Source organism: Mesoplodon mirus, assembly GCF_964341445.2.
Source record: "Mesoplodon mirus genome assembly, chromosome: 8".
Taxonomy (NCBI): Eukaryota; Metazoa; Chordata; class Mammalia; order Artiodactyla; family Ziphiidae; genus Mesoplodon; species Mesoplodon mirus.
The window spans coordinates 44,269,596-44,287,050 of NC_138984.1; the positions used below are offsets into that span (position 1 = coordinate 44,269,596).

A 17,455-nucleotide genomic window follows, 5' to 3' on the forward strand; every position below is an offset into this window, starting at 1 on the left:
TAGTGAATGGGAACAAAACAGAAACCACAAATCTTTAAAGGTAAATTGAACAAGTAAAATATGTTGTATTTTATAAATTCTGGGGCAGCAAAAATGTTCAAAGTTCTCTTACGACAAAACCTGGAATAGATCGATGAACCATTTACACATGACATACTATGTAAAAATAATTGCTGTTGATTTTTAGGCTATGGATAATGGACACAGATAAATATAAAGATAGATAGACATCTATTAGATAAACACATAAACACATACAATGTATATAAATTATCAGAATACCGACTGACAATATCAGTCTATATCAGTGGTTCTTTCCACATACGTACATGCCTATGAAACTACACTGTCAGATCAAGCTCTGAGTTACCTCTCTGTTTCAAATGGATTAAAAACATCAACAACAAAAACAACCCCAAATGTGTCTTTAATAGCAAGTGATCACAAACTTACATATTGAATATACCATGACAATGGAACTGCCTATTTACTAATCCAAAAGAACTTTATGAAAAAAGCCCACAGATAAATACAAATTCCTGTAAACAACAGTATTTCCCCTTCAAAGAGTTTTTAAAACTTCTACAATATACTTGGGATGTCTTCTCTGGATATGAATGGAAGATTTCATCAAACAAAAACTTAAAGTACTGTATCTGACCTACAATGCATGTAACCTCATTATAATTTGGATCATGCTATGGAAATATACTAAGTTCCTTCTGAAAGTTAAATTCCTTAAAAAGTAGTTAGGGTGAATTTCAATATTACAGTTATTCTACTCAATATAGATTCTACTGAGAATGACAGTTCTATTCTAAAGCAATAATACTCCTTATTTGATTTTAGCAACATGTTATTCCTACTCTGGACAACAGGTAAAACAACAGTTGCACAGTGAATCACTGATATTCTTCCTCAGAAAGCAGAAAGAACCTGCAAATGGGGTAGTGGGTTTTTTGGGGTTTTTTTAAGTTGTCAAATGGAAAAACAACCAAAAAAATTGGGAGAAAAGTCTTTATTCAAATACTTCTAGTACAACCAATAGAAAATGTCCTCCCCGCAAAAAAAAAAAAAAAAACCCACCAACGCTATACTGCCTTAAAAAAAAAGAATCAAATGAAGCCCTTGAGTATTTCTATACTTTCTCTTCACAGCAGCCTCAGAATTAGCTAAAAATATAAAGCATTTAAATAATATCTTCACCAAGGATGACTTTTTAAGTTAAAATTTCAACTACTGTACTTAAACTGCTGAAGTTGCTTTCATAAAAAAAACCAATAAAATCAGCTTAAAATAAATTTATTGTACAATACAAAAAGTAGGTGTACTGGAAAATAAAAGGTACATTAATATACAAAGCAAATAAAAGAAAGCTAAATAACACAAATGGTTTAATCCAAACACTAAGATAAAATGCACAACATTTATGCTAAAAATAAAGTATTTCAGAAAGGATATGCATTTCAAATGAAATGTTAATGATGGAAAAAAAGGAAAAACAAATATGCTAACTTCAAAATGCTTGAATATCAAGAATCAGTAATGGCATAAAACATTAAATCCAACAATACTGGGTACTTTTCAAGAACTTTATTTGAAAAGATATTTAAAATACTGAAAGAATCAAAATAATGTCTTTCAATCCGGCAAAGGTTTTCCTTTTTTTTTTTTTTTAAATAAAGTTTGGGGGCCTATTCACAATATCTTCCCTCTTCTTCCACTTATACCTTCCTACAAAAATTTCTGGATGCTCACCCTTAACAAGATTCTATAAACAAAGTAGCTTAGGTAACTCTACTTCATTGGTAAGTGTGTATTTAAGCCTTACCAACATAGTAAGTGGCACAAATTAACATAATTTTGAAATCTATGCAAATATGGACACAATATGACACATTAAGTTTCCATTTTATAAAGTAAAACCTACCTCCAAATGAAACAGTAAAATGTAACAATTAGAGCACAGGGGGGAAAAAAATAAAGCCTGTTTTGCAAACTATAAATTTAGACATTCAGTTCTCCAAAGCACAATAGCTCTGTGAAACTAATTCGAATGACACTATTCAAAGGTATAGCAGAGGTAAGGCCTTTAGCCACACCATTCTCATGTAAATGGCCAAAGCAGAAGCATCCAGTTAGGATATGCATCTGTACATCAGAGGAACACTGAATTAGCCATAAAATCCTTGGTAATATCCTCTAAAACCTAATGTATAATTATTTAAATATATGTTTAATACTTCAGTTAGGCCAAAAGACTTTTGACCAAGTTTGGAAAGGAACTTCTTTTCCTAATATCATAGTTCCCAAACTCATATAATCAAGACTTTCTATATCTGTATTTGCACTAGCATCTAAATCATCCAGGAAAAAACTTTTTGCTACACTACAATTACTTTTATAGACTTTACCCTACCACATGTATGCCATGATACTAAGAAACTATCAAGTTCTCCTTCTGACCTCACTCCTGCCCTCCAAAATCTTGAAGCTGTGGGGGAACTGTGGGGAGAACCAGAGAGGTATACAGAGGAAGGAAGAAGTGTGAATAGGTCCTACACAATTTTACAATCACTTTGCCAAGACTGACTTTAAACATTGTGAAATATTTGAAATTAGGTTCTGTAGAACCTATAGTCCTTTTCTTAAAAACAAGTTTTGATTCTCAATATTGCATTTATATAACCGAACAAAAGGATTCAGATCTAACAGGCATTTTAGTAGCATACTAACTACCTTCAGACTGAATTCATTTCCTAAATACTCTAAACGAATTCAAATAAAACAAACTTTATGAGATGTTATTATAATTTATCATAAAAGATTCATTAGCATTTGTGAAATTATTAAAAGCTAAAAACCAAGATTCACCATTCATACTTAAATATAACATGGAAAAAGTTACGTGGATATTATGAAAATAAAATTGTTCAGGTAAACATTTCACTTGAAGACACTCCCTGTTGCTCCTTCTGAGTAACCATTATAGCTTTTTAACAATGAAACATGTCATATTACATCTGAAATTCTTTGGCTGGAATGCTTTAATAACATGACACTCCTGTACATGACAATTCTGACAGAACAAAGGAGTTGCAAAGTGAAAAAGCAAAAACATTTTAAAGTGTTTGATAAAATTTTAAATAAATTTTTAAAACTTTAAAGCCAAAAAAAAAGTTAAAGCCAATCTATTACTAAAAATAGCATAATATCTTAAGCTAATTTTGTAATCTACTGCTATATTAAATAATTTGGATTTTATTATTAAGTCTTTTTATTTTTGTATTTAGCACAGAAATACTTTCTATTGCTACTAGAGACATCATGTCAGTTTTAAAACTGGAAAAGAAAAAAACAAAATGGATGAAATTTATGAGTTCAGTATGTGGGTTTCAGAACCAAGAAATTACAAATTTCTGTTACTATTTTAAATTGGGATTATCTGACTGCATATATAGTTAAAATTTTAATTACACTAAGAAAAAGTTTTAAGAAATTTTTCCTTTCATTTTTTTAAAATAAAGCAAATTTGCTTTATTTACTTATAAATACTTTTAAAAGACTGACAAATTGACCTTTTAATCTATTAACTTTACACAAAGATTAAAAAAAAAAAAGCTTTATGGCTCCAGCACCCAAGGTTGAGAACACAAAAAACTCAAATAAATATAGTATGCCAGAAAACTAAAGATGTTTGAAAGGTTAAATGAAGAACATGCTGAAACTAGAACCCATTTCTTTAGCTTTTCTCTCCCAGACTTTCCATTCTATATACTACAGTTGTAGAGATGTCCTCATTTGACTCAGGTGACACTTTTTTCCATACTGTCTCTTTTAAAGCAAGTTCTTGTTGGAGACTTTCATAGTCCAATGGTCCAAAGGAATGCTAGTTGTTCAAGCAACATACATAATTTATTAGTGCACTTGAGTGAAGAAAGGTCCAAGCTATAAAACGGTATTTTTCAATGAATGTTATTAAATCTGTTAACATTTTCACCCACCACCATCTGATGTTTTGCTCCATGTTACTCATGTTGATGCCCACGGAAATTTCTATTCTGTCGGCTTTGCATAATTCTCATATATTATCAGAAGTTACTTTGATTGGAACTAACGATAGGAAAATTTACTTAGTATGTGTTAAAATTTTTTTCTACTTATAAGTGCTTCATACATATTAGTTTCAAGTCAGTTAGGTAATTTTACTCTAAACATTTTCCATTTGGGATGCAAAGAAATTTAGATTCAAAACAAGTCCTTTACTTCAGTGAACAACGAAGACAAAAAAAAATCTTGTTCCTGGAATGTGAGCCCTGACTCCTTTAAAAAGGAGTATATATGTGCAAAAATATGAAGCCAAACACACTGATAATAAACAAATATTACCTTAAAATAACAGTGTCAGGAATATTGCATTAAATATTGCATTTCTACAGAAAAATCTTCATCTATGGTGACCTATAAAACTTACTATGAAGCTTTGTCAGGCAGGTCTCTCACTAATACTATAATCCTTTCCCATTTACATATCCATCCACATCAAAATAAACTTCAATTTAAGACTATAACTGACAAATATTAAGAGTAAAAACAGGCTTTCTCTTTATAGCATGTAGCACTTTCCAATTTGTCTTCTTTTAACAGAATCAATTTTTTAAAATATTGCTTAAAATAGCAGAAAAATGGGGGAAGGGAGAAACCCCTGCTCCTAGGCTAACCAGTTCCAATTTAAATAAAACAATAATATTTAATATCTATGTACTATCGGTCCAGGATGATAATGTCAACATTTTTTTTACACTCATTTGTTATTAGTAAAGATATGAGGCCACTAACAAACTAAACTAAGTTTTACTTAAACTGGTGAACCTCATTTTCTCTCTCTTAAAAAAAATTACATAGTAATCTAAATAAGAATTTTGCTTACCCTTTGATCACCACCTTCTCTTCGAGGATCAAGTTTTTTTGCAAAGTGTCTCAAATTATCATAGTTATGGAAATTACACAGAGAAACAAGATCCTATAATTAAACAAAACAGGTATAAGAAACTGGCTAGTCACTGGCTATTGTTTTTTCACATTTTAATAAATTACACTAATACTGTCCAACTTAACTACTATCTCATGGAAAGGACCACTGCATGTTAATAAAGCAGCATGATGCGTCAAGAAGAGAACTGAAATCAGAATAAGAAGACGTGGGTTACAGATCTTGAAAACACTGCTTACTAGTCTGACCCTAGGGCTCCGCCACTCAAATTGTTTAACTGTCGTTTCCTGTAAAATGGGCATTATAATAATAGGCCACATGAAATAATTTTTCTATCAAATAATTATAAAGCTGCACAAAAATATAAAGAAATATTCTGGTTATAATCTATTTTAATCTATAAGGAAACCAATGTCACTCTCTAGTTTTTGTAAAATATGTAAAACTGAAAAATAAATTGGAATTTTAATTGAGAAAGTCTGCAGAAAAAATTATACTTAGTGCAGACTATAGGAAGTAGTAAATGTAAATAAAACCAGAAGATAAAATATTAGCAAGACTTGGGTAACAACAAAAAATACTGAACTAGTTAAGAGTAGTAATAATTTTAAATTGCAGTACTTATGTCCTCAAAAAAAAAAAAAAAACTTTTAAAGGTAGTTTATGGATAAAGATATTCAACCATGCAGATTAAAGATGACAGTGTAAACTATAATAATCTTTCATTTATGTTGGGATTTAAATGACTTCTCCAAGTTTAGTATCTTTTGCTGAGCTTTCGGAAACTGAAAACTAATTATAACTATGAAAATTAAAATATGAGCATCAAACAAATGTAATTTGTAATTAGTGACGATGATTATATGGGAGCTGTGTGGTGGAGGCAATTTAAAGCTCCTTTATGAACATGTCCATGGCTACAGAGTAACTGACAGACTGGCAATGAGAGTGCCAACAATCAATAAACTCTGGAAATGAGTAAAAAAGTAGAATCATCAGATGGCTCAACTTATATGATCATTATTTTCATTAAGAAAATATGCTTACGTGACAGAAGTGAATTCCCTTAACACTGTTGCCCATCTTGTCCAGGGGAGGAGACCAGCACATCATGCCCATGACATTGGGGACAACTAAAAGAATGCCCCCAGCAACTCCAGATTTTGCGGGAAGACCAACCTGAAAATAATTTGAAAAAAATGGACATTCATGTTAACATTTTAAAATAAGAAAAGTTATGTCCAACAATAAGGGAACTGGTTAAAATATTATGGTATATACATCCATATAGAATTCCAACATGAAAAATGTTGTAGATATGTATTTATCAACATGTTTATAATATAGTAAATGAAAAGAGTTATAAAACAGTTGGGATATATTTAAATATAGGAAAAAATTTGAAAGATATACTCTAAGGAATTAAAGTAGATTACATATAAATTGTGGGGCTATGCACATTTTTATTTTATTCTTTTTGACTATATTTTCTTATTGGTTTATAATAAACATGTATTGCTTTTAAGTATGAAGTGATTTCCAAAAAAATATTTTATGACTAAAACAATGAGAAATTATCTCTTCTTAGAAGATTCTCTATTGTATACTGGCAGGGAAATTCTGAAGAATAGAAATAAGATAGTACTAATTCAAATTAATCCTCTTCAAAACATTTAAGCTTACATTATGTAAAATTTGACAACAATTATGATAAAAGACAAAATTAATGTCATCAGGGCAGTGTTCATTAATGGCTTACTAACCATTCAGACCTCTTACTAGTAAGAAGTAATCTTGCACAAAAGTAACAAAACAAAATAATCATCTGAATGGGACCTACCAATTTACAGGGAATACCAGGGACAAAGGAAGGGACGTAATAAGCAAAATCAAAACTCTAAGAAACTGTACAGGAAAAAATGACAAGAAAAAAGAGGTTAAGGGGGAGACTAAAGATTTAAAAAATAATAATAGAGACACAACCAACCACACTGTATGGCCCTTATTTATAACCCAAGTGAAACAAATTGTAAAATAATAATTAAGATAATACAGATAATCTGAATATTGACTAAATATTTTTTAAAATGTATTTTATTGAAGTACAGTTGATTTACAACGTTGTGTTATTTTCTGCTGTGCAGCAAAGTGATTCAATTATACATATATTCTTTTTCATATTCTTTTCCATGATTGACTAAATATTTTGATGATATTAAAGATTAAAATTCTTTTCAGATTTTTATACATAACAATGGTGCTGTGTATTTTTTAGAGTCCTTATCATTTAGAATTACATACTGAACTATGAAAAGGGTGGGGGAAGTAGATGTAATATAGATGAAACAAGATTGGTCATGTATTGATAATTACTGAAGTTGAGTGACGGGTGACTATTTATTTATTTACTTTTATTGAAGTATAGTTAATTTACAATGTTGTGTTAGTTTCAGGTATACAGCAAAGTGATTCAGTTATACATACATATATATTTTTTTTATTTTTTAGATTCTTTTCCCTTATATGTTATTACAAAATATTGAGTAGAGTTCCCTGTGCTATATACAGTAGGTCCTGTTGGTTATCTATTTTAAATATAGTAGTGTGTATATGTTAATCCCAAACTCCTAATTTATGCCTCACCCCCTTCCCCTCTGGTAACCATAAGTTTGTTTTCTATGTCTGTGGATCTATTTCTGTTCTGTATATAACTTCATTTGTATCATTTTTCTTTTAGATTCCACACATAAGTGATATCATATGATACTTGTCTTTCTCTAACTTTAAATGCATCTATTTTTAAAATTTTCAAAATAAATTTTTAGGGCATTATGACTAGACTAGACATAGAATGAAACAAGAAAAGTTATAACATTTGACAAGTGGCAAATGCAAAACAGAGCTTAAAGGAGTATATTTTTGTTAAGTTTTAACTTTAATATACTTTAAGTCCTTTAAAACACCTATGGCTGTAACCAAAGATGTTAAACATCACAGTTATGCACTCCTGAATTTAAAGAATTCCTGAGGTATGTAATCACCATAATATTAAACATTAGCAACTAAAAGTAAAGTCTGTACTAAGCCTGTACAGTGAAATGCCTTAAAAATAAGTGATAAGGTTCTATAAATTAAACTTCAAGTTCTTAAGAACATGTCGTAGACTGCTTAACTCTATTTCTTACCAATTCTGTAACAAATTAACCTTGAAAACAAGCCTCTCTCTCAAAAATTAATGTACAGCTCTAGAAGCAAAGTTCAAACTGTATTTTTTTTTTCAAACTGTATTTTTAAAGGAACTAGTCCAGACTAGTTTCCTGCCAGAGAAATTAAGATTAAACAATTACTTACATGGAAAGCAAACTGCCCCGAGAAATCATACATGCCACAGGAATGCATCAAACTGAGTGTATTTCGAACTGCTTCAGGACTCAGTACTCTTTCACCACTAATTGGGCAGAAGCCACCATTAGCCAATGTTGCCGCCATCACACTAGCTGATTCACATGTTACTTCAATGGAGCATAGCTAAAAGGAAGAAAAAACTAAATTCTGAAAATTTAGGCTCACATTATTTTTAGTAGTACAGTTGACCTCTAAGATAATCTGTGTCATCTGGTATTTCATACAGATCTGAATATTTCTTCCAAAGGGATAACTTGATGACATAGAAAGATTTAAATGTGAACAATGTTCTAGCCCCTTTAAGGTTTATCCTAATTTGCCCAGTTTTTCAGTCTTTTAATGGCAGACCTAAGATAGGAAGAGCCAGCTCCTAAGCACTAAGATTTGTAATTGCCTCATGTGATATTAATGTGATATTCAAATTTGCTTAAATAGTAATGCTTTCTGTAGGATAGACAAACATAATTATTTTTAACTCAACAGGGAAAAAAGAGCCGAGATCTATTTTTAAAATAAAGCAACATTCATCAGTATTATGATAGCTAGCATCTACATGAGAAACTGCTACTTTAAGAAAAAATTTACTGACATCTTGCCTGTAACAAAGCTCAGCATCCCCATACGGCAACATGCAAAGGACTAAAGGAAAAAAATCTAAGACAGTTCTAGCCTACATGCTCTGTGTGCCTAAAACCAAAATGTTATATTTGAAACCATTTATTAACATTCAAATAGCTATTTGATATTGGCTATGGGTGCTAGGTATACTATAATGAATGAAAAAAGCGAAGTCCAGGTACACTGTAGGGTGAAATTTTTGCATTTCAATATAATCAAAATAATGGAAATAGTTTACCACACCAAACCCAAATTTACCCATAAAACTAAAACAATAAATAAATGCTCTATTTTACTTTTCACTAACAGTAACCAAAACTGAGAGGAAAGTGGAAGAGAAGGAGAAGGTAAGAAGTAGGAAGAAAAAGACATGACAGTTCTCAACTTATAATTTCCTCTCTCATACCAAGATCTTTAAGAGGCACAAAGGGGGTTGGAAATAGCAGTAAGGAAACTAACTAACTGCAGTGAATTTGAAAACTGATTAGGAGCCACTTTCTGACTGACTTCCACTTTTGCCTCTTTATGTTAAAACCCCTTCCCTATTTCTTCAAAACTACAGAATCTACTTATTATACAGACTCACATAGCAAAGACTTATAGTACAGGTGATTTAATTATAAAAGGCTTTCTAAAAGAAGTAAGATTTAAACTCCAATGACCAATTCCTACTTTATAATTAGTATTAACAGAAATTTTGTTTGTCATAAGGTGACACACTCCAATTTGACAAATCGCAATTTAAGAGTACCCTCCTGGTAGCCTGACAGATGTTCAGTGAGATGCAGCCCTTCTCCAAAAGAGCAAGTACGTTTTCTATGGCTGTCTCTTGATTTTTGCCCTGAAGTATAGAAATTTCACAGTAGATTAGTAGCACCTAAGCTATGACAGCCAAAGTTAAATACGTGTACCAAAGGAAAAGAAACATTAACATATGGAAGAAATCCATATAGGCTAGGGAAAAAATAAGGGACACTGGATAAAAAGTAAATATGACACTGTATTTCATATAACATTTTATAGGTTCAAAGGAATTTCACATACATCTCATGTACTTGTCCAATGTAATGCAGGAAGTTAGGCCAAGCATATGCTACAGATAATGAAACCAGGGTTCAGTAATTGAAACTAAGTCACATGGCTAAAACGTAGCCAGGTTAGACTGATTTTCTATTGATAGTCTGGATTCCCAATTCATAGTTCTTCACAATGGGCAGGTGACAAACTGTGACCTAGACTTCCATCAAATCTACTCATTATCAACTTTCCTTATATATCCTTTACAATTACTAAAAGGTTACCTTAAAAAGTAAAGGCAGGCAATGTAAGGTAAAACAGAAATTAACAGTAATTAATTTTTTACTACGTAGCTTCACATTACAAACTCATTAGAAGCACCAATGGCATTAAATCTGTAAGAATGAATTGAACTGAAAATAATGCGGGGAAGAGAGGGATGTCCAGGAAGGCTATCTTGAGTTCTATACCACAGAAGATTATGTAAATGGACCCCTCCCCCATGAATATGGAAAGCTACTCTAACTTTTTAGAAAATCCATTATGTGACATTGTAGAAATGAACTAAACAAACTGAGAAAATGCCACTTTAGAATGCTGAATACGAACCTTCTGATAAAGAAACAAGTAACTCCTTCAAACAAAATTTTAAAACTAAGAAAACAGAGCTCGGTTTATAATAAAGAGAAGCCAATTGCTGGAGCTGTACATTATTTTTCATACTTCTTAAATATAATATTTTTATAGAAAAAAACATTTCCCTGTTACATTCTGAGACATCACTTTTTAGGAGATACAGACATTAGACTGCCTTTAACAAGGACATTTTTTCGAAAGTCAATGGGAAATGTATTTTCTCTCTGCCTAAAGCCAAGATTTCAGAGACATCTATATTCTGCAAAATGTGACACACCCATTTATGTACATAATTCATACAGTTAAAATAAATTACCTGGAAATAGAAGTCTAATATACCAACCATGTCCGTGCCTTCTGGAAAACACTGAAAAAATAGAAAGGCAATTAAAAATATAGGCACACAGAGAAAAAAAAATGCACACAAGTTAAAGATACATGGAGATTAAATTTAAAATATACACACGTTTCATTCTAATTGAGAACAAAATAGCACACAACCTATAAAAGGGTGCAAACATGAAATAATGAAGAATAAATCAAAATTACACCACGTAATTATCTAGATTTCTAGATACTAGTTTAACTGGCAATGATAAACTGATTCATAATTCATGAACCAAGTTACTAGACCAGCCACTTAAAATTTAAAAATCAAGTGTAACCAGCAATAGCCAAGCATTATGCTTTTGAAAAATGGGCCAATCCTTAAGCAAAATTTGCATTACTATAACTAGTCAAATATTTGAATACTACCAAATACAAATTGCTTGAATATTAACACTTTGATAGTATTAACTCGAGTGTTTTGCAAAAACCTCTGCACCTTAGTCATAGGTAGCTGCTTAAAAGCTATTGTTGAGTTTTATTATACTTCATGTACTTTAATAAAATTTTTTATTTAATAAATAAAAGAATAATTTGAAATAGAAACAGAATTTAAAAACCTTTTTTTCTTTTAAGTAATATCCTATTGCAAAATTTCGATCTCCACTTTCTCTTTCAGACTGAAACCTAAAAGAAAAAAAAACATTTGCTCCATTTATTTACTTTCTGTAAAAGCATGATTGTTCTGTAGGTTAATTTGTATAGCAAAGTGCAGTATAAAGAACACTGACCTAAGAGTCAAGGCTGCTGGGTTCCAGTCCCAGTTCTGTCAACAGGTTAGCTATGTGGCCTTGGGCAAGTCATTTAAGTAACAATTCTTTCTGCCTTAATTTTCTCAGCTGTAAAAGGACTGAAATGAACTAGGTCCTTCCTAGTCTTCATATTTTGTGAATAAAGAAGCTAATTTTTAAATTATCAAATATTCAACTGTTAAAATTTACTACTAATTACAGACTCTACTGACTCCCCCCAAAAGTACACTAAATCGTCAATTCCAACTGAGAGAATCTATGGAAATTTCACTGAGAGAGACATGAAATGGACCTTACAGCATTTGCTGGATTAATAAATTTCTGGGGGAAGCCTAGGAAGTGAAAAATATTATACAGCATGAACAAAGTTATAAAAAACAGGACTTCATTAAAGAATGGCAAATATTCTGATGTATCTCAGAAAACAGTTTCATGGAGAAGAGTGGAGAAATACCAAACCAACAAAGGAGACTAGGACCAAATTATCAAGACTGATAAATGCTAAAAAATGTAATGGCTACTGATTACCTACAAAATGAAAGCTTGAAGGCTTTCAAACAAGTTACCTTATCAGATCTACATTTTAGAAGGATAATTCTGACATCAGTTTGGGAAAAGGGAAAAAGAAAGGATGAATGATATTATTAGAAGACTACTGTAATGAGAGCTATAGGAAGCCTTAACTTAGGTAGTGATGATAGGAATGGAAGGAGAGGTATGATCAAACATGAGAGCAGTGGACAAGTCTTCCGACCTAATAGGAAAGAGGAGAAATGGGGAAAAGTTTGGTACAAAGCCTAGATTTCTAACGTAGTCTACAGAAAGGATGGCAATATCAACTGACATTGGGATCCTTAGGGCAACGAGCAGTTTAGTAAGGAAGAGAATGAGTTTTGATTTAGACAGATTTTATCTGTGGTACATTTGAGAGCTCAACCTATAAGAGTTCAGAAGGAGGACTTCCCTGGTGGCACAGTGGTTAAGAATCCGCCTACCAATGCAGGGGACATGGGTTTGAGCCCTGGTCCAGGAAGATCCCACATGCCGCAGAGCAACTAAGCCCATGCGCCACAATTACTGAGGCTGTGCTCTAGGGCCTGCGAGCCACAACTACTGAAGTCCACATGCCTAGAGCCCATGCTCCACAACAAGAGAAGCCACCACAGTGAGAAGCCTGCGCACTGGAACAAAGAGTAGCCCCTGTTCGCCACAACTAGAGAAAGCCTGCGCGCAGCAACAAAGACTCAATACAGCCAAAAATAAATAAATTTAAAAAAAAAAGAGTTCAGAAGGCTGCTGCTAAAAGAGGAACTGTGTGTGACACTCTTCTTATTATTGATCAGGGGCGGACAGCTCCTTCTAACTGCACATTTTAATATTTCTATGGTCGGAAAAAAAATGCTGGATATGGAAAAGTTCTTGGAAATGAACTTGTCATACTTTAAAAAAAATCAATATAGTATAGATAAAGTACTAACAATTCAGCAGTGATCACAGTGCCTACCACATAGTTCTGTTCATCAAACATTGTGTTCAGTACTTACTATCCACTAGATAACAGGAATACAGAAATGAATTGGAAGATACTCTATCCAGGTCTTAAGGAAGTCAGAGTCTAATGGTGATGACGAGGCAAAAAGAGACACAGAATCATAGAATAAGTTCAATAAAATATGGTAATATGAGAGCACAGAAGGAAGGTGAGATGAGATTCATAAAAAACTTCCTGGAAAAGATCCTTAAGCTGATGAATAGAAGCTGGTAAGGCAGACAACGTGAAATACAAAGCATCACCTAGTTTAGTTTTCATGCCAAAACTGCTTAAGCTTTATCTAATCACAAGGAAACAATCAGACCTACTCAAAATAAGGAATGTCTACTACAGCCCATGGGCCAGATGTGGACCATGCTTTTATAAATAAAGTTTTTTGGAACACAGCCTCATAGTGTTTATTGCTTGCTTTCCTACTGAAACAGTGGAATTGAATAGTTGCCACGGAGAACATATGGCCTCCAAGTACAAAATATTTACTGTCTGGTCCTTCACAGAAAAAGTTAATTCCTGTTCTATAAGACAAATGGTTGGTACTCTTCGAAAAAAGCCAGTTAGTAAAATTTTAAAAAGGGTCTATCTAGGGTAGGGGGACTGTTCTATTTTAAGAAGACAAAAAAGACATAACAAACGTTATGCATGACACTGATTTGTTCCTGAAAAAAATAAAGGCCATAAAAGGCATTTATAGGACAGTTGAGGACATTTATATATTGATTAATATATTTTAAAATTAATGTTCTTAATAAATGTGTTGCTGGCATTGTGATTATAAAGGAGAATGTCCTTATTCTTAGCATACACATGCTGAGTAATTTAAGGGTGAAGTAGCATGAGGTCTACAACTTAATTTCAAACAGTTCTGGGAAAAAAAACCCCACATACATGTATATTTACACATATGTACATGTATATGCATGTAGAGATACACACTTGTTTTAAACTGTCCATCTAAAGAGAGACAGGTTGAGAAAAAGCAAATGAGACAAAATATTAATCAGAAAATATAAGTGAAAGATATCCAGATTTTCATATTTTGTCTTTCAACTTTTCTGTAGATTTGCAAATTTCAAAATAAAAAGTCAGGGTAAAAATCAAGTTAGCCAGGCACAGAGAGATTATGAGAGGTAAGACAGTATTATAGGCAAAGAGAAAATTGAAAAAATGCCAGTCACTTAAGGTAAACTTAGGGTCTCTTCTAATTCTACGATTTCCCACAAGAAGTTTATCAAAACTAGTTAAAGCATTTTAAGTGTCCTCCCTCAGGTAATTTAGAAATCATACATTTCTAATGACCAAATTCTAATTATTTATTCACTGAAGTATACATACATGGAGTCACAAAACAGTATTTAAAATAAAATTCTATAATCTAGATTTTTAAAATTAATTTCAAGAGATCTGACCTATCATAAAAACCTAAATCATAAATCAGACTCACGTTGCATTACTGAATCCAACGTACTCATTACCAGCCATCTTATTCAAAAACTGCATTACCTATAAACCAAAATTAGAAAGTATTTTTAGTAATCAAAAAAAACAAACATAAAAAATGTAGCATGAAAACAATTCTATATTGTACTTACATAGTCAAATTTTTCAGCATTATTCACTCCTTGCTGCAAAGAAATGAGACATAAATATGTTAATATAGGGCCCCACCCCAGTTAAGCTTTAAGTGAATATAATATCAAAATTCCAAACTGCTATCATTATAATTAATATACTGCACATTAGTACTTTTAAATCTAGGAAATACTTCTAAGGTAATTTAATATTTACATAAGCTTTTTTTATAATGTTCTTACATTAACACCCATATGTTGAGAATGGATCTGAATTACAAAGGGAATGCTTTATTTTAAGTATAACTTTTCCCAACCCAAAGTTACAGAAGTTTAAATATAAGCTCCTCAAACCCCCTTATCCTTCATAACACCACATAATCTGCTAGAATGTATGTTATTTATTTAATTTCACATTTTAAAAAAACTTAAAATAAAGTTTTACCCTTAGCAAAGAATTAGGTATATATAAATTATGGTTTTCAATTAAGAACAATCTACTTATATTTCTAAAATAAACTTAAACCAGTATTAGAGTTAGAAAATGAGTTATGTTGCAAAGCTATCTTTTACAATTCTAGTATATGTAAACATTCTGGATACATTTTACTAATGTAGAGAAAGCTCTACCTTTAATATCTCACTTGTTACAACAATACTTGAACTAAAAAAATTATATTTCATAGTCTAAAAAAATCAGCTACATTGGTATTTAGCATTATGCCAATTCAGAATATGGAAGATGTATTGTTTCATCACTTCTATTTCTGACATGTTAGCTACTGCAAATGTCAATAGGAAAAACCTATGTAATGTAGATCAGTTCAAGTAGCCAAATGGTTTCATTTTACCTCGGCGAAGTTTACAAAGCAGTAAGTTGTAGATCTGAAATCAAACGTATTAATTGGTGATATGCACCCAAAAGAAACAATACATCTCTAATTTTTAAAACAAGTTTAAAATGAAGTAATTTGACAACTAAAATTGTAAAAACGAAAATTTTTAACTTTACCCTCAAAAAACCCAAAACAATACACTTTAAAATTTTATTTGGTTGCGGGGGGGGGGGACTTGTACCAGAGTATTATTTAATTGAATAAAGCCAGGTTCATTATCCACTTTACAAGTGGATTAGGATGTGGCTGATAATCTGTGAAACCCTACAAATCAACTTATTTGAGAAAGAATGTGCAATCATATACACAATCAGTAGCTGGAAAGAACACACTATTTCATCAAAATCAGGCATTAACAAAGTTTAAACAAGTTAAGAATAATTTAGCTACAACCATATAGTAATCACTATCTATGTATTTTCTCTAAAGCGTCCTTTGACGTATTTTTAAGTTTTCTTTCTTTATAATACACCAGAAATCAAAATGTAGAAATGTAACTCCAAAGCTGTTCAATGAAAAATAATTAAAAGAAGAAATTACCAACTTCATTGAACTGTTGCAGTTGTCAAAATATTCCATAGATCCTAATGCTGTAAAATATGTAACAACATTTAAACCACAAAAACCTTTTTAACCTTTGAAAAAGCACAAAAAAACAACTCTTTTGGAAAAGGATGTCAGCATTTGCATTGGGATGTCACATGGATAATTACTGGTTATACAATTAATCAATGTAAAATAAACAAGTTATATTTGAACTTTCATTCTCTGACCTAAACTGTACCCTATAAAACTAATACAAATGTTCTTTGTTTAGCTGTCATGTTTAATTTTTAAAAAACCAAAAACCGTCTCAACTCTTGACTATGGTCACATTCTTGGTCTACTTTGCAGCATACTAAATTAAAGTACAATTAGGTTTTACTTCTATGCTATTTTAAAGAAACAACTGGCATTTATCAATGTCTATCATATAACATTTTGGGTAAGCTACTTGAAATGTGCTGGCAGATTATGTAAATAGGCAAAATAAAATATTTGAATGATTGTGTTGACTCAAGAAAGTCTCTACTCAAAACTTCCCAATTTAAAGGTAAAAGTACTTGCTTAATGTTTCTTCTTATTATCTACCTAGAAAGAGCATTTAATTGAAATCAATAAAATATATTCCCCCCTGTAATCTCTTGGAAAGATTTCATGTACCCCAGGGATATGTGGGATTTAGTAATCATTATCAGATGTCACATCATTTTAATTTTGAAAAATTTACAGTATAAAGTTTATGTGCAAAAAGATGTTAGAAAAAAACACACATACACATACCAAATAACCTAGAGTAAATGCCCCCAGCCCCTGCACCGCCCTGCCAAAGCAAAAACACAAACTGTTAAAAAAAAAAATCATCATTTCTCCAGTAGTGAGGTACAGAGGGGTGAAGGAACAGATGTTATGAAACTGAAGCCAGGAATAGGTAGATGGGGGATGGTTATACTTTTCTGTTTATTTTGTGAATGTTTGAAATTTTTCATACAAAATTAAAGGAAAAATGTTTATTTGCTAATAATTTTGCACAGTAATTACAAAACTGTTCCTTTAGAGTATTTTCTTCTTTTTTGAAATAGTAAATGATT

At 31.6% G+C, this 17,455-nt stretch overlaps 1 protein-coding gene across 3 annotated transcripts in view; it reads right to left on the reverse strand.

Moving 5' to 3' along the window:
* Positions 1 to 17,455, reverse strand: part of GLS (glutaminase) — an 81,667-nt gene that overhangs the window by 29,702 nt on the left and 34,510 nt on the right. The window contains exons 8-15 of one of the 3 annotated variants that reach the window (XM_082630746.1): positions 14,950 to 14,982; positions 14,802 to 14,860; positions 11,617 to 11,683; positions 10,986 to 11,036; positions 8,345 to 8,521; positions 6,041 to 6,172; positions 4,931 to 5,023; positions 1,287 to 3,889 (exon numbers count right to left, since the gene is read on the reverse strand). In XM_082630746.1, coding sequence (XP_082486872.1) covers positions 3,743 to 3,889; positions 4,931 to 5,023; positions 6,041 to 6,172; positions 8,345 to 8,521; positions 10,986 to 11,036; positions 11,617 to 11,683; positions 14,802 to 14,860; positions 14,950 to 14,982 — 759 coding nt within the window. In that variant the 3' untranslated portion in view covers positions 1,287 to 3,742. Of the gene's footprint in view, positions 1 to 1,286; positions 3,949 to 4,930; positions 5,024 to 6,040; positions 6,173 to 8,344; positions 8,522 to 10,985; positions 11,037 to 11,616; positions 11,684 to 14,801; positions 14,861 to 14,949; positions 14,983 to 17,455 lie in introns of those variants that run through there. The other 2 variants (XM_082630747.1, XM_082630745.1) reach the window with 2 other exon arrangements.